Below are 27,959 nucleotides of genomic sequence, written 5' to 3'. Positions count from 1 at the left end.
TGCATATCACATAAATTTATTATAATAATTAACAAATAAATAACAATCAACTTTCGTATGAAATGGGACTTGTCATCTGTGCGGACATGTTCTTTTGGTGTGACCTAAAAATACATTAAACATATGAATGCATGTTAGTGCAGCAAATAGTATTGGGATAAACATATGATATGAATGCCATTCAACAATTCTATATAAACATGCATAAGTGTACATTAGCCCAAGTGACTTAATGCAGTCTAAAATAATAAATTACTGAGTAAATATTGACTCCCTAACAATCCCTCCATGACACATGGAATTACACAGAAAACGCTGTATTAAATTTAAAGTATTATACTTATATGTGAGAATATGTTTAAGTAAGTAATTTTCTTCTGGTTTTATCAACAAATACAACAAAATCATTCTCTGTTTTATAAGCTTTTAAGTCTTACGACTTCTTAATTTCAAACCCCTGTATTTAATCAAAAATAAACCAAGCCCCCTAATGTACATAATATCTGTACGTAAATCACGTAGTCTTAAATTACCTTCAGTTCCACACAGCCCACATTTCTTAGCTGCTCTTTTAACAGGTGCCCCGTCATCACCTGGTGCTGATCTTTTCCTGCCTCCACCTCGACTAACGTTACCTCCTCCCCTACCTCTACCACCACCACCACCTCCTGTTATAATGTAATTATAGCATAGTATTTGAATGATAATCAGTTAATGCATGTATTTAAAACTTTCTGTTTACAAAATATTGGTCCTATCCTGCTGCATATTTCAACCATACAAATGACAATAAAATTTTGATTAAAAAAATAAAACCTATTCAGTAAGGTGTGGTATGTAAGTGGTTTACCCAGGATAGAGTACTATTTTATGAAAAGCAAGGAAGGAATATGAATGTTTATTCAATAGTGAATTTGAAAGTTTTCTTGGGTGCTTAGTGATTTTGGGGTAATTTCTACTCCTTTTATTCTTTCTATGCCATAATCCTTAACAAATGCATGTTCATTACCGTTTTATGTGACTGGAATATGAAAAAAACAAAAACAAAAAAATATGTTATCAGATTACGAAAAATTCTGGCAAAAAATAGTTTTGCATAATAATTTCTTTTTGTACCAAGTTAAAAAAAGATGAATTTCAACGTAGAATTAATCATTCACTTCGACATTCAAATGTGCTTGGAAAGCAATTAACAACATATTGTTCTTGTAGAACATTGTTTTTCATTAATTTGTGGCATTATTTTGACTCTAGAATAACCAGTCACTAATTAACATGTATATTTACCTGAGGAAAATCCTCCTCCCCCAGGCTGATCATCTGCCCACTGGAAGAAATTACAACCCTCTCCTCGTGGGGCGGGACATGCATAGAATTGTCTCCCTTTGTTTGGTCCCTCTTTTTGGACAGTTAAACTGTGAATAAAGAAAAGATGACTATATTAAAGAATGATTAATTCAACAAGAAATATTTCACAATTAAAAGCAAGAAAAATGCCACAATTTCATTCAATTTATAATTTGGGTCTTTTGTTTATCATTCAATAACAGAGACTATCACCAGGGTATTTCAACACAGAGTACATGTATCAGAATATTCCAGGGTGTACAAAAACAATTCAATCTGTCTGACTAATTCAGTTAACAGTTTATAAACAAATATTTATAAATCCCTTTTTCCTTATATGAGCCGCGTCATGACAAAACCAACATAATGGGTTTGCGACCAGCATGGATCCAGACCAGCCTGCGCATCCGCGCAGTCTGATCAGGATCCATGCTGTTCGCTATCAGTTTCTGCATTTGCTATAGGGTTTGTAAGCGAACAGCATGGATCCTGATCAGACTGCGCGGATGCGCAGGCTGGTCTGAATCCATGCTGGTCGCAAACCCATTATGTTGGTTTCGTCATGACGCGACTCAAATTATATATTTACCTTTTTGCTGTCTGACCACACTGACATGTCACTGCCTCACCAGGATCTGTATTTTGATTTCTATGATTACTAGGTGGAGGATTAAAGTTGTTGTTGTTTGTGTAACGGTTACTGGTGTAACTGGTTGAGCTTGATCTGACAATGTAGTAAAAAGTAATTAAATAATTTAGTAATATATAGATTGATATATAAAATATTGCTCTTTCACAAATACATCTGGAAGAATATGGTATTTTATGCTAAAATATATAAATGACCATAGAAATTGTCAAAATTACTCTAAATATAACAAGACCTATGATGAATCACATAAGAAAGGATGCTTCCTTCAATATAGCAATACTTATCAATCAATCTTATTTTACTACACAAATGATCTTTGTAACCCCATTAACACATATTTTTTTTTTTTTCAGACAATAAAGTACATTTGTCACTCTAAACAAATCACCACTGCCAGCGAATTATTGTTCAATACTTAAGGAATAATTTATACATTTAAAGTACAAAAAAATCACCATAGTAATGAAGATAAACAGGATGCAAAATGGAAAAGCAAAAGATAAATGACACAACACTGATTATTCAAGAAATAAAAGTATAAAGTTGGAGAAAATATCATATAATAGTATAACCACCTGTTCGTGGTATGCCCGCCACCACCACTACCACCACCACCTCCATCATTACCAGCCTCATCTGACCACAGGAAAAAATTACATGCTGAACTTCCACATTTATAAAACTGTCGCCCTGTAAAAATAATTATACATGTATAATTTATATTAAACTTTAAAACTGATTTATTGCATTTTACCAGGGTCTTTCAAATATCTGAAAATTTCTAAATCTACCGGGCTATTTCTAAATCCCTAATTAATGGCATAAATCGTAGCATATACTTAGTGTGAATAGTTGGCCTTACATAAATTCATTATAGGAAAAAAACATCAATAATGTCATTAACAATGTAGATAACTGTTTCAAACTTATCTTTTCTACTGTTTGAATGTTAATCTTAAAATGTGTTGGAACTAAAATTGTTACCAGTATTTGGTCCTTCTTTCCTCACAGTAAGTTGTATTGCATCATTCCCACAATTACACACCACATTGTTCCCTGACTCTGAATTCCCAGAATTCCCTGAACTTCCTGCCAAAGGTGCCAATGGTGTCCTAGAAGTCTCATAATTCCTAGCTGTATTTTGATTGGTTCTATTATAATTCCATTGATTTGATTGGCTAGGAGGTGATGTAAAGCTAGAGTTGTTAAATGTATTTTGATTGGTCCTTGCAGTATTAGGATAACTGTTTCTAGCACTGACAGACTGTGTAGATGATTGTGTAGAGTAGTTTCTAGATGATACAGAACTTGTTGAAGAATTAAGAGAACTCCCTATACCAGAATCATTCTGACTTCTCATAGGACCTGTTGTCACGACAATGAAATACCGGTAGTTTTAAAAAATAGTAAGCACACATAAATCTTGCAATTTGTTAAAAACTAAAACTGAATAATATTAAATGTACTTTTCTACTTTTTTGGCTGGTTGGGTTTTATATGGCACCAACACTGTAAACATCATATTGCGACTATCCAGCTTTCCTGATGGAGGCTCAGGTATCCCTTTGTGCAGGTACAAACTGACATTTAATTACAACCATGGACCTATTGTAGGCTAGCTGGTTAGCTTCCTGATATGAAAAAATCCAACTCACAGCAGTAAGTGCATATGTTTGGAGATCTGTGAAATCTGTCAAGGAAGCCACTTGTTACACAGTATTCAACTTTCTTAGCAGGAAGTAACATGTTTCCAACAAGTGTTAATCATGCTTAATTACAAATCATCTACATTTTTCTTATACCACAATGTTTTACTTTTATCCCTTTAGCATTGTAGGAGCCTAATAATTTCACATATGTAAACAATAACCAGTTTCATTTAATATAGATCAAATATTCAGCTATTTAAATAGATATGAATAACATACCATTATTTCTCTGTGTAGTCTGTGTAGAAGATCTAGAAACTTTAATGCCTATGTCTGTAGTTAATATATCATCACAACCAGCCACACATCCTGTATATCTATAATATATCAACATAAATATACATTGACACCTACTGTTGTGAAGTGGAAGAAGAGTGATTTCATGTTGGCCTTTAACCTCCTAGGACCAAATGATTAGCTTTTATCAACAGTATTGAGTCAGGCCAGTCTGCACATCCATGGAGTCTGATCAGGCTCTTTACAGTTGGCTTACTTTAAATTTTCACCATGTTAACCCAACAATTATAATTCATCAGAGCAAGATCAAGTGACTAAGAAGACTCTATGTTGTTGACTTCCAAGTTTTTGTATTTAGACATAAAAATCCCTGCAAGAAGAGTGATGGCCTAGTGTTTAAGGTTGTCTTACCTTTAAACCCAGGGATCATGGATAGCCCCACTAAGGTCACAACCATCTTTCATCAGACTAGTTCTAATTAGTTCCAGAAAAAAGATAGAGTTTTCTTTAGAGCTAATCATATTAAACATTGTAACTAACACTGACAAAACTTACGATGTTGGTATAGTTGGAAGAACTGATCCTCTTTTAAACTTGAAGTTAACTAGATGTACATCTGGACCACACTGTAACATTTATATATCAACAAATAAATTAGTGTCAAACTAAAACAGCATGGGGTTTTTAATACAGTTTTTAATCTTAGTGTGGGATATAATCTCACCTTTTTCCGGCTTCATCTACGGCAATTATTTGCCGATTTAGGGCAGGAAATATGGCACTCACTAGCCACATATGCAGTTATTTAACTAAATACAATTTTTCCCTATCATAAATGAAGCATATGCTTGCCCAAATGGTTTTATACCGGTGGCGAGGGTAAATAAACCCAACACACACACACCCACACAGCATGGGGTATATTTTTATTAGAAATAACAGACTAAACTAAAGGATCAAAAGAAACTAATAATAATGCTTTTCTCATTTTTTTTTAATATCTTTTGATTATCTTTAAGTATTGAATTTGATACCATTAAAATGTACTGTTATGCACTGAAATATACTGTACAGAAGAAACAGTGAAAATATGAAATCTTAAAGGGACTCCACTTAGATTTTATTTGACATGACAAGACTGGAACTAATTTTTCGAGATTAATGTTCCGTTTGATGTAGGTCTACACCAATAACTTGTTTGCAAAATTTAGATTATTCACTTACTCCAATAATTTTTCTCATTGTGAAAAATTACATATAACTGAAATGTTACAAAGCTTTTCACTCAATCATGGTAAGAATAGCACAAAAATAAAAATTTTAATTTGTTTCTGAGTATATTTCTTAATTATTTTTTGCATATCTGTTGGTATCAAATGCCCCAGTTCATATATGGAAGAAATGCATTTTTTTAAAGGTTTTAAACCTCAGTGGAGTTTCTTTAATACACATCATTGCTCATAAAAAATTTTTTTTTCGAGGAAATTATCATGTGTGTTATTTTTACATGTATAATTGTATGTACTACAGACTTACCCTTGAACATGTACTGTCATTAACAGTTGCTTCTGCCACACAGTCTGGCAGCCATACTGCATTACGACAATTTGGATATCCCATACAACCTATATAAAACCTGTTCAAAACACATAATAACTCTATTACACTATGTTATATATAGAATATTTGATTTTTTTGCTCCTGGTAAAAAGTAAGATGTAATAACAATTTTAGGTGATTAATTTACGTAATATGTTTATATCTGTTTTCAGAGATATGAGACTAAATAAAACTAAATGAATGATGTTAAAGGCCCATTATGCCCCAGAACTGCTTTCATTATTATTTCTCAAAAGTTTTTTTTTTATTTTTTGGTGGTCTGTTCAAAGTTTCCCAAAAGTTAATCATTGGCCAATTACCTGAACAATTTTTTGCTTGCACTACCTATTGGCAATTAGTACATTTATTGTGATTTAGTATTTTGTACGGAAGTCAAAATTCTAATTTGTTTACATTTTGCTATGTTTAAGGCAAATAAATTCACATTAAACACTACTTTCTTCAGATGATAAACATCTAACATGCTCTAAAAACCATTATTTAAATGTTATAAAACTAAAGTTTGCTCTTTCTAGAGGAGGAAAACTTTTATTCCTTTCTAAGTCATAATGTGCCTTTAAAATAACTCACCCTTTATTGTCTTTCTTTGGTTTTAGTAACATATCTGATCCACACATATGACATTTCATTACTGGGGTAGACATCTCTATCCCTATAATAAATGCAAATATATCAGTGTGTAATAGATACAGATAATACAAAAGAATCAATAGAGTATCTTAGAGAAAACTCACTAGGCTAACAGTTCAAATTCTATAACCAAAGACTTTTTATATATTGTATCTATAATAGAAACTTGTCAATGTCGCAAACTGTCTCTTACATTACTTATGCATTTATTTAATCAACCTAAAAACAACAAGTTTTGTTGGTATAACTAACAATGACATGACAAGAGTTATCAATTTCCCAACCTGAATTAATATCACCCAAATTATTTATTATTTATATCAGAAGATAAATTGGCATTTTTTAAATTAGCATTAAACTTCAACTAGCTGTCATACATAACAACACTGCACAGCAAAAAAAAGGCAAGTATCTAAAAGCTAACCACTTAAGTACTTTACCTCTGCAAAGCCTTAAACAACATAGATCACAAGCTTATTAAAGTTATAAAGATTTTTATTGGTTATATTATTAGTTATAAATATTATTTACAGGTTATATGGCACTACATAAATGGCTGTTTGGAAATATAACACGAGCCGCTAGGCAACCGTTTACTTGGTCATATAACCTGTCAGGAATATTCATGACGAATTTATAATACAGCAAGCGTCCTTTTTTTGGAGAAAATGTGAGATTTCTTAGAAAATTGGCAGCAGCCGTGTATATAAACCTCAAGATTATCCAATGAAAAGTGACGTTACAAACATGCAGTATTATAAAGCCCTATATAAATGGTTGTTTTCATTTATAACCTGAGCAACTAGGAAAATGTTAAAACTGTTAACAACAAAATTTTAATATCTCAAACTTTCAATATTTCAGAATGAAAAATGAAAAAAAAATTCATACAATGACTGAAGCAATGTATACTGTTTATATACAAATATATATTTTTTGTTGTTGTAGTTAGGTTTTACGTCACACCAACACAGAAGTATAGGTCATATGGTGACTTTCCAGCTTTACTGGTGAAAGAAAATCTCAAGTGCCATTCCATAAATCATTTCAAGCACGAAATGGCATATAGTTTATATAAACATCACGATAATGCTATGAAAAGTGAAACTGATACATACGTTCCTCGGGTGGGGCAGGTTGAGCATCTTGACCTAGATATGTAGATAATGACTCATCTATCTTCTCTGCCTGTAATATATGTCATAATAGTTGTCATAGATACCGTCATATATATTCTTAATATATATATATATAGACGATATTGAATGAGTGTAGTTTAATACTAAATTTATTGAACAAGTTGAATAAAATCATATTATGCGAGCCTCTGGCGAGCATAATATTGTTTTATTCAACGAGTTCAATAAATTTAGTATTGAATCTACACGAATATAATATTCTTTTTATCACATATATAAAATAAGAATGGTAAACTGTTAAAATGAGTAATTTTTCAATGACGTGTTTATAGTGTAACGCTAACATTAGCGCGCTTTAACGCTATGTTTCTATGTAGCGCAAATGACGTCACGTCAAAGTGTTATTACACTAGTGTAATATCGTTTTTATTAAATGGCTTTATTACACTCCTGCGCTGCGGTTTATGTGATAAATATATAAAGCAGTACTGTCGTGTTAGATACCTTAATGTATTCTTATATACATACCATATCTTCATATATACATTCTTATCAGATATGTTTTAATTCTAAATAGATATCATACCTGACATAAATAAGTAAATAAATAACCCTTCATCGAGACAATTATACTTAATACAAAGCTTTATGTAAGAAATTGCAAAATTCAATTAAGAATGTCCTTTTTTCTTTCTTAAAATTAAGCTATTTGTAATAAGAACATTGTTTTACATGTACAGTATATTATACCTGTCTACAAGCTTCAAGGAACACCTCTCTATACTTTCTAACTTGTGCATCTAACACCTCTGAAACAAATACACAATAATAATATTTACTCAGTCATACTGCACTTACTAATTGCACTGAAAATAAATATGTGTTGAAACTAGTTTTAACTAAAAGTGAAAGTGACACTGTATCAAATATCTTGGTTTCCAACAATTCATTACACTATAATACAAAGCACAATAAGTGGCGGCATGGCCTAGTTAATGTGTCAGACCAGTAATCTAATGATCGCTAGCTGCATGGGTTCAAACCCCGTCAGGGGCAAGTCCTTGTTTCCTTGAGCAAGAAACTATACACTCATTGCTCTGTACTCAGTTATATTGTTGTCACTCAATATATGAATTTTCAGTTAGATATTTACCTGAAAAAGAATTATATTCTTGTGCTACATACAAAACCATCAAAATGAAAATTATTAATTATAATAATGTTATGATAGTTTGTTATTGCTCACTTACCCTGTTTTTCTTTTCTCCCTTCACATATCCTGCAATAATGTAAAAATCCAAATAATAAAATCATATAAATATCAAGCATACAATATCTTGAAATTTTAGAAACTATTATTGTAAAGCAAGTATTTAGGATTTCCTTACAAGAATAAAAAGACAGAACTTAATTCATCAAAAGCATTAATCAATTAAACTTTGTACATTTGTTTAACATAAAGATGCTTTGTTTTATAATCTTTTCTACATATTGTAGCAATGCACAGTATAGATATCATTTTACCCCTATACAGCTTCAATGATGTGCTATGAACTATATATATACAGAGTAAACTCACCTTGGTCGGGAACATTTCCGGTTTAGGGAGTTTTTTTTCTGTTTATGGTCAAAGCCCCTTATATAACTGATTAACCAACGTCGTTATCTAAATAATTACCAACAAAAAGTATATGAAAGGAAAATTTACTTTTTCAGATCAGCTTCCAATTCAGCCCTCAGATGTGGTTTTGACATTTCATATCCCATTGCATCATATCCTGCAAAACAATCAATATTTTATTTCATTCATATACAATTTTTAGCCGTATAATTACTAACAAAGTTGTATCTTATATTTAAACTTTCAAGGTCAGATCTAGACTAGTAAGGTAACATACACTACAAAGGTCAAACAGAGGTTATCAAGGTCATCTAGAGATTACCATATTGAATTGCAAATGTTATTTGCAATGATAACTTGATTGTAATAAAAGTAATAAAATATTATAAACATATATACAATTTTTAGAAGTTAATGTTAATGTTAACGTTACGTATCCAACGTATAACATGAATGTTGACCATCTGTTACTACCTTCAACAAGTCCCATCCCTAGTTGGCCGGGTACAAATCTCCCATCAGGCCGTACACCAACATAATTCCTTGACTTTATTGTTTCTATATGCTCAGCATGGGTTGCATCAGTACCTGCAATATTCAAAATATTCCCATATTATATTAAAGACCTTTCACCAGAAAAACTATTACAGAGTATGTCCATTTTGATATCATATCAATTTCCTATTTCATATTCATGGACATGAAAACATTTGTATCAATTTCCTATTTAATATCCATGGAAAAATTTGAATCATTTTCCTATTTAGTATTCATTGACATGAAACTTTACACTCATTGCTTAGTACTGGTTGGTTCCAGGAACTGTTTGGAGAGTGTTTTAATAAGCTTATAGCTTCCAACACTATCAAACTTTATTCTTCTTCAAAAAGTGGTGATAATAATACTAATGGCTAATATACATGATGATAACCTTACCTATCCCATGTTTGTCCATTAATGCAATCAGATCTGCTTCACTCAACAGTGGTGGGGGTGATGTCTCGCCATTGTTCATCTAAATTATCAAATAGTTAACTTTATTAACATACATCAAATTAAAGAATAAATAATCATAACTTTCATAAGCAGGCTAAAATAGTGTAATTTTGGAAAATATTATTTCGGAGAAACTCCAATGAAGTTCAAAAGTTTAAAAATATAAAATTTGAATTACATAGATCACCTGAAGTTCTTATAATAGAAAATGTGAGAAAGTTAAATATACTCAGAAATAAATTGAAAATTGTGTTTTTGTGCAATTCTTAACCCAATTTTGGGTCATTTTTCACAATTAGAATATTTATCCTGGAATAATTGAGTGAGCGAATGATCTGAAATTTTGCACACAAGCTATAATTTTAGATCTTCATCAAATGGAACATCAAACTTGAAAAATTATTTCCAGTCCAGTTATGTAAAAAAAACTCAGTAAAATCCCTTTAATTCATATTAAACTGTAAAACAATTTCATTGACTTTATGATGTTGAGTAGTGACAAATAGTGCAAGGCCCTAAAAATGTATGTAATCAGAAAATGGGCTGAGTTGGTAGAACTCTGACCTTCAATAACATAGATGAATAAAAGAATAAGTCAGAAAAAAGTAATTTAATTAAAAGTTAAATCAAATGATGGTTCGAAGTAATCATTCTAATATAGCCTGAAAACAGACAGTATATATAAACACTATTTTAAATATCCTGTAACACTATTTTTTTATGGTTTTAAATCTCAAATTAAGATTTATCAATATTGTAGGTTCAAAAAAGCATTATTTATAAAGAATTAGATATTACTGAATTTAACATTTCATGAAAATAAAGGGAGGCAACAAAAAATTATTTTCTTTAAAGTTTAAGTCAAATTTTACAATAAGAAATGAATGCATATATTTTAATGATTACATATAATATGCACAAATATTTGCAGTACATATTTTACATATTCTTCGATGTTTGAAAACTGTTTTATTTGCATAATTATGTACATATAATATAATTTCACTTAGTGTGGTTTACCACTTTGATCACAACATACAGGAATAGGTTATACAAGTAAGTAATGGCAATGTTTCAAACTCCCTTTATTCTGACAAATACCATCTAGACATGTTAATACAAATTATTAATGTTATGAAAAATTATAATACCTCTATTGATGTTGGTTCAAATTCATCTCCTTTCTCAAACACTGGTATTTCCTGTAGAATACAAGTTGTTTAGTGATTTATTCAGAAAAACTGAACAAACTTTATTAAGATGATATTTAAGCCTTATTTGATTGTCTGGCTCTTAGGTTATTTTCAACACATTTTTCATCATATCTTGGCATTTGGTCCACTTGATTTTTTTCTGGATAACAAATCAGTAATTATCAATTTCAGCGCAAGTGACCAACTGTTAATCTAACATGATTTCTGAATCAGCAGATACAAATGACCATTTGACTCAATGTCTGTAAAAATATTTTAAATGTCAGAACATCCTTATGCTCTTTGAGTTTAGAAATAAACATTTATTATCTTTTTTTTTTTTAAATTGTATCAAAGTGGTTATGAACACTTACCTTGGCATTCCATTTTTCATAGATGTATACTTCTAAATAATTTTTGGCTGTAACCATCAGGCCTTGAGCTGTAAACTGTAACACAGTAAAATAACATACATATGATGATGATATAAACTAAATTTCTTAAGTATCCAAGTTGTATATAAACTTAAGCTTTTTTAACTTTTACTCATATGGAACAAAGTTAGCTTTAGTCACCAGTGAAGTCAGGTCAGACTGTACATCCATATTGCTGGGTGACAAACTTTATATTTTGGTCATGATATTGGGCATCCCCAAAATTGATAACAGACTATTCTAAAAATGTAAGCCAGACAAGTCCATTTCAAGATTCAGCTATTAAGTTCAATGTAAAACTACATCAATATTTCAGATATATTCTATAGAACAGTAAATATAATTTCTACATTCAAAACATACTTTTACACTCAACTCATGTAATACATTCATATAACAACAGATGTCAACAGTATTTCAATAATGTACTTCAAGTTCCCAGATTCAAAAACAAGTACTTTTTATCATATTCAAGTGATCTCTCCATATGAATCTGGAATCCTTTGTCTTCATCTTTAATAGTTACATAGATTCAACTATACAAATTGAGGTAAGCAAGATATATGGCACTTTGAGTGTAATTTCTGTAATAAAAACAATCCAACAATATCAAAACAGAAAGTAACATTTTTCAATAAGAACTTAAATGTTACTAATCTATACAAAACATGCAATTTATGTGAATTTTTGTTAAATATAGCTAAATGTCTTACTAAATTTCCCTGTAACAATTTAGCTAAGTACTTACCTGTTCATCAGCCACGTTTATTTCTATAGTTGTCTCGAAGCCTTGTGCATCTTGGGAACAACAAGCCAGGAAATGTCGAACTATAAACTCGTACAACTTCTTCTCATTACCTTGTAGACTGTCAGTATACTTGGTGGGGTGTATAGGGGGATGGGCATTATCTGTCTTGTTACCATTTCTAGGTGTCGGCCCTCGCTCCAACACTCTACTGGCAAACTCTAAACAGAAAACAGACAAAATTTAAGACATGACTCATTTCCAGGATTTTTTTCCAGGATTTCAGGAACATACATGACCCATTATCATGGAATTTGGAATTTTAGCAGTTTTTTGTTAAACTGGGAAAAAAATGCATGACTGAAATTAAAAAGTGATTAATTGAATGCAAACAATCAGTGTCTAGGATGGCGTTTTGATTTAATGAGTGCAACAAGCACTGTCTAGGATGGTATCTTTAAACATTTAAGCACTATAACAGTGAAGAAGCCCTAATTTTCAAAGATTTTAGATTTCTTTATTCAATATTTTTACTTTGTAACTTCTATTGGGAATTTTCTCCTGTGGATTGAGAAAATAATATTTTATTTTAAATGGGAATATATACTAGTATTCCCCAAGAATCGAAAGCAGTATGATACCATTACCTCCCCAGTTTGGGTCCCTTGTTTGATTCTCAACCATTGAAGCTAGATCTATCTCCTTGGCAAACATGTTAGTCTCAGTTCTTGGGTAACTGATGAATCCACTTGTGTACAACTTCTCAGCAATCTTCATTGTTTCTTTGGCACTAATACGTAACTTTCTAGATGCCAACTTTTCTAATTCCTGTACAAATAATGTTATAATTTCAAGCCACTTAGTGTCCTGATTCAATTCGAAGTATAACTGCACTGTTTAAGGTGACAACGGAGTCAATTATCACTGAAAATACCTAAAATAAGATTTTTGCTTAGTAAATTTATCAACCTTTTCTGAACACATTCGTGATTTAATTTTGGAAGCAGTTTGTCCAAAAAATGTGTTTTTAAACGTTTTAAAACGGTACCTGTACCAATTTTATCTGCTATTCGCGTAACCTGTCAATTATCGATAACTCTCCGCCCCCTGTTGAGGCATCAATGAGGGAAATCGGTATTTCCATATATCCGTGAATTACCGGTACATACTAGTCCATACTACTCGTAATTCATGTATCGTACAAATACCGTACATCTTTTATGAATATCGTCTACCTTTTATTTAGCCTTTTTTATAAAATAAGAAATTGTCGGCCAATGTACGTAACATAATGTACGAAACATAAATAATTAAGCATAGCGGCAAATCGCACGACCACGGGGTTGATTATAAATATAGTTGCTAAAATATCCATAATGTGTGAAAATAATTTGTCTGTCCCGTTAATCTGATAGATATTACATTAAGTTTATGGACTTTTGTACGGATTCAAGGGCTTGCTTTACATTCAACCTCGTTTTCTAACAACGTCAAGTAAAACAACAACAAAAACAGACAGCATTTTTTTATGTGAACGCCTATATGACTTGTGGTAAGGTGTCCCTGACAAATTTCTAATCCATTTTAGATTGATTAAGGATGATTATTTCTCTTTGAAGAAATAAAAAAAGATATTAATATTTATTATCAGTGAATGCTTTGAATAAATTGTTCACAAGTAAATCGAACAAAGTACTAATAAACCTAGGACAAAGTATGGAATTTATTGAATATCCCAGTAGAAACTGGATCTCTATGTCGTGCATAGATGATACGTGTATTCATGATAATAGAAGTCAAGAAGGTCAGATCATAATGATCGCGTGATACCTTTTAATTCTATAAAAATATGTGAAGCATTTATATCAAGTTGGAGGAAAAAATATATAATATCCCGTTCTTATTTGTACATCTACCATGGACTTTAAAAGACCGTCAGAAGCTCAGTTTTTGTTATTTTAATTTATATTTTAACGGAATTTCATACACGAATACACAGACAGATTGACACTGGTATAATATAATAATAATGCTGATGATGATAATAATAAACTTTAAAAGTGAAACAATAAAATATCCCGCTAGCGGTGCACAAATACGTTCCATTTCCCCCCACCGAGTGCCTCAAATTTTACCGAAAGTCACGTGACATGTGCGACCGATACCAGACGGACAGTAAATCACGTTAAGATTTGAAGAAATTTCTGTAATAAACTGATATTAATCAGCAACTTTTTAATTGGTCAGATGTCACTGGGTCATAAAATGTTGTTAGAGTATGTTACCGCAACTTGTGACCCTCTCTTGTGCGATATTTGTGTATTATGCAATTATTTAGCGTGAAACGTAGGGGTCCGAGAGAGAACAGCCGATTTATGACACTTCGTTTGATGCGGGTCGGACTAACTTTGAATCGGCATAACTTTTTTAATAATCAAGCAATTAACATGCGGTTTAAAACACATGAAAGGGAATTCATTTATGGAGGGAACCGTGTCAGGGATTTTTGTTTGCTCAATCAGCGACTTAATAATCTTTAATTACGTAATATGTATGGTGAAAAAAGTCGCATAAAATGTTTGACGTTACGTAATATTTTTTTAAGAAAAGATAGAAAATATTTGAGACACGGTATGTTTATTTTCCAAAAGTTTGATGACAAAAAGATACAAAATGACTTTGATATGACGATTTAAAATTTTACGATTTTTATTAAAAATCAATCATTTACAAAGGCATTTTTTTCAAATATGTTATTTTTTATGATGATCAACGACATTTAATGCAAATAGATTAAATAAATAACAATTTTTACTAAAATAAGTTGGATTAAATGACATTTATGTGAGTATCACGGAAAGTGTCTGTTGTCACCTTAAGTTTGTATCTTCTTTCAAGTATTAAAAACCAGTTGATTAATAAAGGCCACAAAAAGAACAGTTTATTCAAAATGTCATCATTTTACTACACAGTTATAATAATTTATTAATTTTCAAGAAACTATATCCAGTGCTCTCTTAAGACTTTAAGGTAGCCAAAAGTAAAGCACTAATATGAGCTACAATTATTTATCTTGGTTCTGATTTCAACACTTGGGCTTACAGAGAACATTAACAAGAGCTGTCACAGGAGACAGCCAAGCTCGACTAATAAAATACTGGACGCAGTAAGGAGGACAAAACTATGAAAGAAAAATCAATAATGTATAACTATGTATTAAGTTATAGTAAAAAAATAACATTTGTTAAAATAAATTCCAAGATCAAGGGAAATAATTCTAGAAATAGTCATGCTAGAGTTATGAACCTTGTCACACAGCATGTATGTAATGATAAGAAGTATATATTTGAAGTTTGAAGTAGATACCTTAATAAATTAAAAAGTAACAAAGTTATAATATTTCTTAAAGAAAATCCTAAGTTCAAAGAGAAATAAATCTGTAAAAATTACTTCAAGAGTTATGAACATTGTCACATAAAATATAATTGATTATAAGGAATAAGTATTTGAAGTTTGAGGTAGATACCTTTAAAACTAAAAAAGTTATAGTAAAAAATAACATTTTTCTAGTAAAAAAATCTAAGTTGATGAGGAGATAATTCTTGCAATATTGGTGCTAGAGTTATGAACCATGTCACATAAGATGTGAATGATGATAAGGTACATTTATTTGAAGTATGAAGTTGATCCGTTTAGAAATAAATAAGTTACAGTAAAAAATAGTATTTTTTAAAGAAAATTCTAAGTTCAAGGGGAGATAAATCTGAAAATATTGGTGCTAAAGTTATGAACCTTGTCACATAAGATGGGGATGATGATAAGGTACATATATTTGAAGTATGGGGTTGATCCCTTAAGAAATAAAGAAGTAACAGTAAAAAATAGTATTTTTTAAGGAAAATTCTAAGTTCAAGGGGAGATAACTTTGAACATATTGGTGCTAGAGTTATGAACTTGTCACATAAGATGTGGTTGATGGTAAGGAACATATATTTGAAGTATGAAGTTGATACCTTAAGAAATAAATAAGTAACAGTAAAAAATAATATTTTTAAGGAAAATTCTAAGCTCAAGGGGAGATAAATCTGAAAATATTGGTGTTAGAGTTATGAACCTTGACACATAAGATGTAGTTGATAATAAGGAACATATATTTGAAGTTTGAAGTTGATACCTTAAAAAATGAAAAAGTTATAGTGAAAAAAAAAATTCTGCACCAAAACTTTAATCTAAAATCTGGACGCGGACGCCGCCGACGCCGGGGCGAGTAGGACAGCTCTCCATATACTTCGTATAGTCGAGCTAAAAATTAAACTTTCAACAAACCCCTTTCTTCGTTTTCCAAATACAGTTTTGTGTATATACATGTTTAAATGAATGTTACTTGCTTGGGTTATGATTGATAACCAATTAAGCAGATTTCCACACACTATGCATGTAATGTCATAATTATAATGATAATTGGGTATACAACATCTACTACCAAACTATTGTGTTGCCAATTAATTTTTATAGAAAAGTTCAATTTCTGCATACATGTATATAACTTCTAATTAAGATATACTAGTTTCACTTCTTTAATGGTGCAATTTACATTTAACATATAGAGAACATAAGTTAACTCACCACTGTATCCAAAGCTACAGGTCTCCACTTGCTTTTACTCCGACCTTTTGTATCCACCACCTTTGCTTGTGGGGACTGAAAAAAATAGAACAAATGGTCTGTCAGCAAACTGCAGCATAGTATATGTTGATCATTAAAAATTAACCATACATATGTAATATGAACTTTATATATTTCACACTTTTCTTTCATTGTATGTTTTTAAAATAAAGCAAACAGTGTTACAGTCATATAGTATTCTTCCTGTATCAGTGGAGAGGGACCTAAGTGTAAATAGATGCACTATTTCAGGCATCTGAATAGACCAAATCATCTTAGTTAAGTCAGACTGATATAAATGTTGTAGATAATACAAGAACCTCATTGGAAGAATGTCATGTCATTTTTGTCCTTTCTTTTAATATTAACAAATTATAATACATAAGAAATGCTAATGTCTCATGGTTTTCACTCAGCATATAATAAGATGTTCATTGGGAAAAATATCAATAAAGCAATCAATGGTTGAAATAAGCATCAGCTGGACAACATTAAGTAAATAGATATTCTCTCAGAAAACTAAACACTTCTGTTGCAGAATCATCAAGTTTTCATAGTCTTTTGGACGATTTTTGCAATGAATAATGTAAATCCGCTAAACATAAAATATAAAACATTATTCATATGAAAGAAAACTGGAATATTAACTAAAATGAAATGTCTTACCTCTAGACAGTTTTGATATAAAACAAAACACGCCATGTAGTTAAATAATCTCACCCTAAAAATATATAGAGGATATTTGTTTAAAACATTGAAATTATCATCAGTTTTATATCACTGATATATTTCTATAATCCACTGAAAAGCATGTAATAAATAATAATATAATCTAACAGTAGAAATAGATATGACTCATCATTAAGCTACATCAATTACTGAATTCTTTTATTATCAAGTTTCTGTACCCCCACATGTTAAAGGTGTCAGAAAAGACTTTTTTAACCACATAAATATATGGACCACTAAACTGATCATGACTGATGTTCCGTAGCTCTTACCATTGTAAAAAGAATATCTGTTAATAAAAGCCACTTCATGCTATTACATACTTGTAAGCTTATTTCATAAATACTATTACTACTCTTTAAAACATATATGAGCCGCGTCATGACAAAACCAGCGACCAGCATGGATCCAGACCAGCCTGCGCATCCGCGCTGTCTGGTCAGGATCCATGCTGTTCGCTTACCAACCCTATTACATGTAGAGAAACTGATAGCGAACAGCATGGATCCTGATCAGACTGCGCGGATGCGCAGGCTGGTCTGGATCCATGCTGATCGCTAACCCATAATGTTGGTTTTGTCATGACGCGGCTCATATCTAACTCACAGTTATTGTTGGAAACAGTGAAAGCTATCCAAAGTAAAATTCTTAGTAGCATTCAGATTAAATAAGAAGTTGCATAGTTTAATTACAGGAAATTACTTACCTTTTCCAGTTAAAGTCCACCATTATATCATCCAGTTTGTAAGATACTGTAAAATGTCAAAATATATAACTAAACACTTACGATAAACACAAGACAATTATCTTACATCACATGTGCATTCAATTTCACTGACAAAATATTGACCAAAATATTTTTTAGTTAAAATTTGTTACATATGTGTTATACTTATTTACAAGTGTTTAAAAGAGATGTTTATTCTAGCTTCAGAAATTCAGTGCTTGCTTCTAAATGATTTTTTCTGTATTTGCTTTTCCACCAAGTCCTGCATACATAATTTGTTAATAAATCATCACATGATTCTATCTGCATGATATTATAATACATTCAATACAGTTCACACTTTATCTTAATTTTAGTCAACAATACATTTCCTCAAACCATACAGGGTGTTCACTAGCCATGAAATCCTGAGGGTCACTGTGACTAAGTTTTACCGACTACAAGGCCAAATCCCCATGATTTTAACAAAATTTGACCCACCAATCAAAATCCTGAGGGTCAAATCAGGCCTTTTTCAAATTTGAAGGGTCAAAGAGACACCCTGCCATACATTGAAATATAGAGTAATCTGCAATTCTAAAATCACTCAACTTGTATTGATCAGAATTTGTATTGGGTACAAGTTCCAAATGTCAGTAAAGGCTGAAAACCCTGAATAAAGCAGTACTTTAACTTGTTTATTTACAGTTTGTATATTCTATTATATAGAGAGAGTGCTTTCAGGAGTCCTAAATCTGAACTAATGGCAAATGCCTGAAAACTTGAAAACATATGAATTTGTAACAATCCATTGTTAAATGCTGCAGTAAAAACTTGCTACATGTATAATGTTACCTTTAAGTTTCCAGAAAGGTTCTGGTACAAAAGCCTGCACTTGTTTATATCTTTCTACAACAAAACCGAGTGTTGGAAACTGACAACTTCCGTAACTTATTAATTGATCCGCTAAAACACTTGGAAATATTTTCTGTAATCTCTTGGTTTGAAATCTGGTGAACGCAGCACCTGAGACATGAAAATACCTCTTATCATATAATATATACATCGTAAATATATACGTAATTTCGTTATTCATAACCTTGCAATATCTAGAAACTTAAACTTGACAAAAGAAGCACCATAAAACCATATTAGCCATGTTTCATAATTGATTGAAAGTACAAATAAATTTTAAGACACGTAACTATAGTGAAAGTAAATGGAAAGTAACTTAAATTCAATGTTTGATAGAATGTCCAGTTTTAAATACATTTTTTTTTTCAATAGCAAACAAATGTATGAGAACTTAATTTTTGTGAATAAAATACTTGTCCCTGACTACCTCAGGAAACTGGTAATAAAAATAATAATATCTGAACATTTTCTGTTAAAAACTTATCTCATTTGAAGTTGTTGTAACACAAGTATAATTACTAACCTATCCGTAGATCAAGCTCCATTCTAACATCTACAGCATCACTTGTTCGTTTATCAGGTGGTATCAGATTTTGACAGGCTCTGGCTATTGCTCTAAATATACCATACGAGCCACGTCACAAAAAAACCAACGTAATGCATTTGCGACCAGCATGGATCCAGACCAGCCAGCACATCCGCGCAGTCTGATCAAGATCCATGCTTGCTTACAAACCCTATAACAAGTAGAGAAACTGATAGCAAACAGCATGGATCCTGATCAGACTGCGTGGATGCCAGGCTGATCTGGATCCATGCTGGTCGCAAACACATTACCTTGGTTTTGTCATGGCGCGGCTCATATAAAGTCCAAACAATAATCTCGAAAATTTTTAAAAAGTACACAGCTTTGAATGCACACACAAAAATTTATCACCTGCAAACACTGAACTGGACTACTCTCAGAGGTTGACAATGAAACAAGATCAGTTTACAATGAGAATTGACAAAGTAAAATTCTATGCTGCAGGAAAAAGGTCAAAGTCAGTGACCTACAATTGCAAGTATCATTATGAAGACTTGTGTTAAGGTAAAATTCAAAACAAATCCATCCAGTGGTTAGGAAGGTAGAACTAGCATTCAAAACCTTCAACAGCTCATTGGGGTATATGTCATCACAATTCATGCTAGAGTTATAGGTCTTGCACACTGGGCATACAATTATGTCCCTTTAATGTGTAAAGTTTCTAGTAATTTTCCAAGGTGTAAAATTGCATGCAACACCTCAACCAAATTTTTCAACAACAACAACAAACATGTTAGTGTGAACCCCATTTTCTTTGAATTGTCGAGCTAAATCTTATTGTTATATTCATGTATGTGACCGAAATACTGAGCTACATCATCAGTTAAAATTCTAACTAAACATTGACCTTTAACTTTTGTTGCCATGCACTTCCTTTAAAAAAACTTTTATTTATAGCTTTAACTATATGTAAGTGTCAGTCATTGATGCCAGATCAAATTCCTAATTTTAAATTAATCAAAATACATCCTTCATTATCCATGTAAAAAAAACAAAAATTAGAATTATAGGTTTGATTTGACAAACATATTACTTACTGTGGTGTTATCTCTGAAAACTTCGCCCTGTACACTTGAATGTTTGGTTTTACTGAAAACAGAATTACAACTGAATTTTACATATGTTTATTTAAAAACTTATATGGACTTTTAATAACTAAATTTATCAAGTACATATAGGTTGACAGACTTCACAGTACACTGTATAATCATATCAATGTATTTCAACCCGTTATCCCCGGAATGTGTGTAATGGATTTGCCATGCTTTGAATTTGGAACGGTCCATTTGAATTTCAAGGCATTTTATAAGCAATATTCAAAAATTGAGCTGCCAACAGTATGGAGCCTGGTCAGACTGCACAAATATGTAGACTGGCCAGGCACTATACTGGTAGCAAACACTTATCACTTTCAATTTTAACAGTTTCAGGCTATACAAAAACCAGTATTTTTCAAAAACTGTCAATCAAACAGACATTCGTACCTGCTTTACAAACTTGTATGACCTCAAATCCTATATTCTCCCCTTCTCTATCACAATCTGTCCATATAACAAGGAACTGAGCACCTCTTACCTCTCGTTCCAATGTTCGCTGAAATCAATATCAACTCACTTTATAATTCAAGACAGTTTTAGGAATTGAAATAACTGTATATTTCAAAGCACAGTTTGAAGAATGAATTGAAGCTTATTGTATATGTAAAAGCAGGGTTCAGGAATTGACGATCAGCGCATTATCTCAAAGTATCTAGAGCTGTTGTAATTTAACTACATTATTATTATTTATAAAGATTTTTTTGACATGTTATATGGCCATATATAAACAGTTGTTTGGAAATATAACCCAACCGCTAGGCATTATTATAAATATTTCTGACAGGTTATATGGCCATATACATGTATAAACGGTTGTTTGGAAATATAAGCTGAGCCGCTAGGGGAATTTATAATACTGAAATCATTTTATTTTAGAGAAAAAAGTAAGATTTCTTCATAAATCGACAGCAGTCGTGTTTATAAAACTATAGTGTTTATAAAACTATATAAACATCACAATTATCCAATGAAAGGGACGTGCAATATTATAATACATATAAAGAAGTCTGAGAGATTACAAGGCCATTACTTATTACAAGGATTAACAACAATTAGAACAAAAAATCTTGCCAATGAATAAAATTGGCCAGATAAAAACTTAATTTAGTCAGATAAAATATCCAGTCAGTCAGTTATCATAAAATATTTAGGAATGTGACTGGCCAGTTGTTTGATAAAAGTTTTGAAAAGTTCAGTCATACCAGATTCACTGGTAAAGCAAGACCTGAATTCATTGTAAGTTGTTACCATTGTAGAAAACAACAGACTTACTGATCTCCAGTAACACTTGCTGTAGAACTTAATCAAATAGGACATTCGTTTACAACTAGAACTGACTGTGAATTAGTTGGGACAAAGGGTTCAGTCAAGATTAATTGCTCGAAAAAGAAAACCATTGGTTTCAGGTAAATTGAATGTATACTATCAGAATGTTTGAGAAATACAACTGATTTTCTAATAAATAATTAGTAGTAAAGAGCTTTTAAGGAAAGATCTAAAGCTAACTTGATATTAATAAACATATTCTTAAGACTGTATCAAATCTATACAGCCAGAAAAGACATGTATGACGAGAAGTTAATAACTTTAATATTAACTTTATTAACAATTTATACCTTAATATCTGTGAAATTTTCAGGACAGTATTTTTCCACTTGTATATCAAACAATGAAGCTGGGCTACAGCTGTTCCTGTATGGAAATATTGACATATTAAAATCAAACAATTTACAACAATTTAACCACTTTTTATTTACAATATATAATATAATATTAAGAAACCTGTCACCAGCTGAGTATGTGTAGAGTATAACACTGCTTTTAATTTTGAACATTCAATTTAAAGTTAAAATGACCTTAATTAACATAATTAACATAAAATTCAAACACATGTAGTATAGAGCCTGGTCAACACTTCACGAACATCAAGGTTGGCCTAACTCTACTACAACTACAAGAATAAGGATGGCAAATAGCCAATAAATTTATCGCAAGTAAAGGAGAAAACCAACAGGCCATGGCCGAAAAAATACTAAAGATAATGTTGTCAGATAAACAGATAGTCAAATAGAATCATACTGTATGTTTTAAAAAGCTTACCATTTTCTGTATTGCCCTATAAAATCCATACCAAGAAGATGGCCGGAAACTGATGTCATCATCATGTTACATTTCTGGTTAAACAACATGTACTCATACTCATAAATCTTGTTAAATCTGGAAAATCCTTCCCTCTGTAAATATAACAGAGAACAAACATGTACTCAAACTCATAAATCTGGAAAATCCTCTGTAAATATAACAGAGAACACACAATTTCAATGTGCTAAAGATAAGAAATTTCTAAGCATATTATTTTTTTTGATTAAGTAACCAATAATTTTTTTAACCATAACACACTTAATCACTTATCAGTGTCCAGTGTTCAAAAGCTTTAAGGAAATTTAATATGAAATCTCAAAAAATTAAGTTATAACAATCAACAGTATAGAGCCTGGTCCGACTGCATGGAGGTGATGACTGGCCTGACTTTATATTGGTTGCATTCTGATTCACTAATCACTTTTTGGTCATCATAATCCAAGCTTGATGATTCTAAGCTAGTACTAGTAGCATATTTCTGAACTCTCTCCAAACATTCAATATCTTTGATGTAGTGTGGGTTCCGACAGCATATTCCATTAAGGATCAAATGCATGTTGAAAACTGTTACTGTCAATTTATTTGAAAACATTGAAAACCCTTTTTTGGGTAAAGGCCTCTGGCATTAATTGGGGGGAGGGATCGGAAATTTTGCATTTAAACTGATGATTTTGCTAAATTTGAGAAATCAGTGCTTTTTTCACTTTTGGAGGAATGATGCCAGTGCCAATGGAGAGGGGAAAATGCATTGCAAAGGAGAACTTTCAAAACAGATAAAACAGTCTATTCTATGTTAATTTAGAAACAATACCCAGAACAACAATGCTCTCCTCTGTAAGATAGGTCTCATTTTATTTTTCACTTTTGAGAACATTTTTCAGAAATTTTAGAAACAAGTCAAAAGAGTTCAAGATCTTTCTGGCTTTTTTTTTTTAACATAAGACTGAAACTAAATGCTGTTTGCCTTCTTACAAATCTATCGATATGATGGTTCCATGATAGGTTGTTGGAGATGTTGACCATTAGGTACTTGGCCTTGGTTGTAACAGCCAGCTCTTCCCCATGAATATAGTATGGTACAATGCGTTGATTCCATTTGGTGGTGATACAGATAAACTTGCACTTGTCTGGATTGAAGTGCATTATCCAGTCAGATTCCCAGAGTTGAGGTTGTCAAGGTCCATCTGGAGATGCCTGGTGTCAGCCTCTGTAGTGATGGACCGTTACAGAAGGCTGTGGTTCGCGAACAATCTGGCCTTGGATCTCACTCTGGAGGGCAGGTCGTCGATATACCCCTGGAAGAGCAGTGGACCGAGGACCGTTCCTTGGGGGAACTCCAAACCTTAGCAGGGTTCGTACAGACATCCAGTATCAAAATTCAAGGACTTTTTAAGCACTATTTAAGCATGTTTTTCCATTTTTCAAGCACAATTTGTTGCGTCTATATCCTACACAATGTTTAACCAATATTATAAGACTATAAGTCATTTTTTGTTGAAAACACATTTTCTGGCTACAGTACACTTTATATAGAACAAGAGCTGTCCGTAAGACAGCGCGCTCGACTTTTTTATTGCTTGCCAATAAAAAAAGTTTTTGCAGTAAAAGGCAATACAAGAATCTCTGTATTTTTAAAGTGAACAATGGCCATGAGCATTAAGATATTTAGTGAAGAATTATTTTATTATGACATAATTTATGGTAAAGTGAACAAGTGGATAGGAATGAATTTTTTTAGATTTTTTAAGTTTTTTAGTGCTTGCCTATAATACAAAACATTGACAGTTAAGGGCCATAATTCAAATAAAATCTTTGACAGAATTACCTTCTCCTGGACATGTTTGGGAATCATGATTGTAAACAAGTATTCCAACTTTCAAATTAATATCTCAAACAGTTCAGTCAAAAAGTGGACTGGTACTAAAAACTTAACCAAGATTCTAAGTCGATAAAAGGCCTTAATTTTTAAAACAAATCCTTGACAGAGTTACCTTCTCTTGCGTACAGATGGGGGTAATGATGTGAAATAGCATTAAAAGTTTTCAAAGCAATATCTCAAAGGGTTAAGGCAATAAGTGGATTTTACCCATATTCAATGTATTTTCTAAGTCAAAAAGGGGCATAATTCTGTCAAAAACCTTGACAGAGTTATGTCCTCTTGTCTGTTGATGAAGGTCGTGATGGTAAACAAGTATGGTCAGTTTCAAAGCAATACCTCCAATGGTTTTGAAATAAAGTGAGGTGGTACAAAAAACTTAACCAAGCTCAATACACTTTCTAAGTCAAAAAAGGGCCATAATTCTGTCAAAAACCTTGACAGAGTTATGTACTCTTGTCTGTAGATGGAGGTTATGATGGTGAACAAGTATGGTAAGTTTCAAAGCCATACTTGTAATACTTCTGAAATAAAGTGGGGTGGTACGAAAAACTTAACCAAGGTGTGACGCCAACGCCGACGCCAACGCCGACGCCGGGGCGAGTAGGATAGCTCCCCTTTTCATAGAAAAGTCGAGCTAAAAACAACAACGATGGCAATAAATACAAATTTAACTGCCATCCTGTTTTATGGCCCCCTTTTAAAACCCCTAACTTCAATATATCAAGCTCCCCCGCCCCCCCCCCCCAAAAAAAAAAAACAAAACAAAAAAAAAGAGAATAGTATTTATGATGATTATTTTTTTCATGTAGACTAGTTTTATAACTGTGCTAATATAAGCAGAAAAAATGTGAAAAGAGCACATATGCAGGTAATCGTTTATCGGCTCTTTTGTTTTTTACCTGTCAATCAGTCAGGCATCATATTGTTACAAAAAATCTCGAATTTATACCATAACTGTGACATGCAAACATTGCTGAATTAAGTTAATCACACAAGCCCAAAATCAATCATAAAGCCTACACTTTTTACTGATGAGGATAAATGGGGTTTGATTAACTAAGGGGCACAACTAATGCTGGAAGCTTTCACTATGATTGTAATGGCTGTATCCTTTTGTGATATATGTTTTTCTTTCGTAGGTTTTCCGTTTCTTTTAAATATAAATACTATTTATTAGTATTAAGTATTAGATTAAAATTCGCCAATTAAAGATTTTATGCGCCAGAAGTAATAGCGAGCTCGACGAGCTGGCCCGAAGGGCCTGCTCGCAAAGCGAGCTTTACGGTAACGCGAGTACCTGCTAAGTGATGGCTTTGAAAACTTTCGTCCAAAGTACCGAATTGGACACATCGCAACCTTTCGAATTTAAAGATAATGATAAAAACTGAGGAATTCTGACTGAAAACGGATGTGTAGACTGGTCACCCGCGCACGTCTATGGGAACCATAATTGGACAGGGAACCAGAATAACGGAAGCTGTGTATAAAAAATGAAAATCAAAGGCGCCATTTTGTTTGAAATCTGATAAATAAAAACAATTTTTTGTCGAATTTTGTTGTGAAAACTATCTAGAATGAAAGAAAATGGTCTAACTAAGAAAATCAATCCGAACACCAATATCTTTTATTCAGTCGTTAACGCTGTACAGACGTTTAAAGTATTGTTTACGTGACGTCACAATGTAGCGCCAAACAGCGCGTGCAAAACAAACAAATCAAGTACGCTATTTTAATGTCGCAAACGTTTTAAGTTTTACATTTATTTCACTTTAAATAATCTTTATTTCGCTTGAAAAATTATAGAGTGAAATAAAATAAACATAGTTTTATAAACGTTTTCAAAACTCGTTATTCATTTTACGACAGGTGCGGAGCCATTTATAACACAGTACGTGTGACGTCACACGCACTCGTCACTGCATTTGAAATAAAAATGAGCGATTATTTCATACTATTTCACATAAAAAGTACATCGAGCTCGCTTTGAGGCTTTGCCTTTTTCATACGGGGAAGTCAAAGACCGGGCCCGCGAAGCGGGTCCGGGCTTTGGCTTGCCCGGCTATAGACTACACGTGTATATTTAAAAGAAAATCAAATAAAAAACAATTAAAAAATATATAGAATTCTATACCTATCAATGAAATTTTCAGTGTCAGTTCTAGTCGGGCGCTGCCATTTACAATGTAACTCAATGATAAAAGGTGGGGTATTCCGATAATGGAACAAATCTCAACTTTTCGGATCAATAATAAACGTTGAGTGTTCCGAGTGAAAACGGAAGCGGTGCATGTAATACCGAATGACAATTTTAAAACGGAAAGAATGAAAGGAATTTTTTAACGACTTCCCCGTTCATAGGCTTTGCCTAATTTCATATTATTATATTATTACATTTGGCGCGAGTGGCGAGGGACAGCGGGAACTCTGGACCCTTGAGTGAGTGACATAAATTTTCATCTGAGTTTCCTGTTCAGAGGCTTTGCCTAGATTCATATAATTATTACATGTGTTTAACTGTTTAAGGTATGTTGATTCCTCAAACTATATTGTAATGCAATGAAAATTTTGAAGTAGAACTTTTCTTAATCTTACCCGATTTGTTCTCCCTCTTGACATCACTTCTGCAATCGACTTAGCAGCATCATTTTTCTCTGCAACATTCAGTACCTTCACCATTTTCTCAGCAGCAATCGAACAATACTTACGCCTAAAAACTTTCAAAATGTTCATTACTTGAACACAAAACAACTATTTATTTTATCTGTGTGCTCTGACAACACAAAATGGTAATGAAAATTGCAAATAACATAATCTCATTATTTTTCTAAAAAGCCGCCATTTTGAAGAGTTTAGCAATTAACCCAAATGAGCAGCAAAGATCAAAAAGTATTCGCCGATATTCCCGGTCTCTCCCGGC

General features: G+C 32.1%; 1 protein-coding gene across 2 annotated transcripts; it reads right to left on the bottom strand.

Moving 5' to 3' along the window:
* LOC132758995 (DNA topoisomerase 3-alpha-like) lies at positions 1-27,910 on the bottom strand. 2 transcript variants are annotated; one of them, XM_060750721.1, is made up of 30 exons: positions 27,635-27,910; positions 23,122-23,255; positions 22,638-22,713; positions 21,409-21,517; positions 20,962-21,013; positions 19,862-19,953; positions 19,279-19,449; positions 18,424-18,469; positions 17,655-17,709; positions 16,950-17,024; positions 12,971-13,151; positions 12,327-12,544; positions 11,519-11,593; positions 11,103-11,153; positions 9,892-9,970; positions 9,430-9,543; positions 9,043-9,112; positions 8,585-8,613; positions 8,085-8,143; positions 7,314-7,383; positions 6,136-6,217; positions 5,482-5,581; positions 4,501-4,571; positions 3,928-4,025; positions 2,984-3,364; positions 2,575-2,689; positions 1,937-2,071; positions 1,288-1,415; positions 534-668; positions 1-104 (listed from the first exon to the last, which is right to left on the bottom strand). In XM_060750721.1, the coding sequence occupies exons 1-30, from the start codon at positions 27,770-27,772 to the stop codon at positions 73-75; spliced, it is 3,171 nt and encodes a 1,056-aa protein (XP_060606704.1). In that variant the 5' UTR covers positions 27,773-27,910; the 3' UTR covers positions 1-72. The 2 variants fall into 2 exon arrangements, with proteins under 2 accessions (XP_060606704.1, XP_060606708.1); XM_060750725.1 differs by having other exon boundaries at positions 534-665.
* Between the last annotated feature and the right edge of the window lie 49 nt (positions 27,911-27,959).

This window comes from Ruditapes philippinarum, unplaced genomic scaffold, assembly GCF_026571515.1.
Source record: "Ruditapes philippinarum isolate M1 unplaced genomic scaffold, ASM2657151v2 ctg3163_1_1_1_1, whole genome shotgun sequence".
Classification (NCBI taxonomy): domain Eukaryota; kingdom Metazoa; phylum Mollusca; class Bivalvia; order Venerida; family Veneridae; genus Ruditapes; species Ruditapes philippinarum.
The sequence above is the reverse complement of the archived record's forward strand: the minus strand, read 5'-3'. Positions and strand labels throughout refer to the sequence as shown.

Coding starts and splice junctions, on each gene's coding strand:
- LOC132758995 (XM_060750721.1), bottom strand. CDS start 27,772: ATGAACATTTTGAAAGTTTTTAGGCGTAAGTATTGTTCGATTGCTGCT. Junction 3,365..3,927: donor GACTACACAGAGAAATAATG/GTATGTTATTCA, acceptor TCGTGACAACAG/GTCCTATGAGAAGTCAGAAT. Junction 669..1,287: donor GGGAGGAGGATTTTCCTCAG/GTAAATATACAT, acceptor ACATTATAACAG/GAGGTGGTGGTGGTGGTAGA.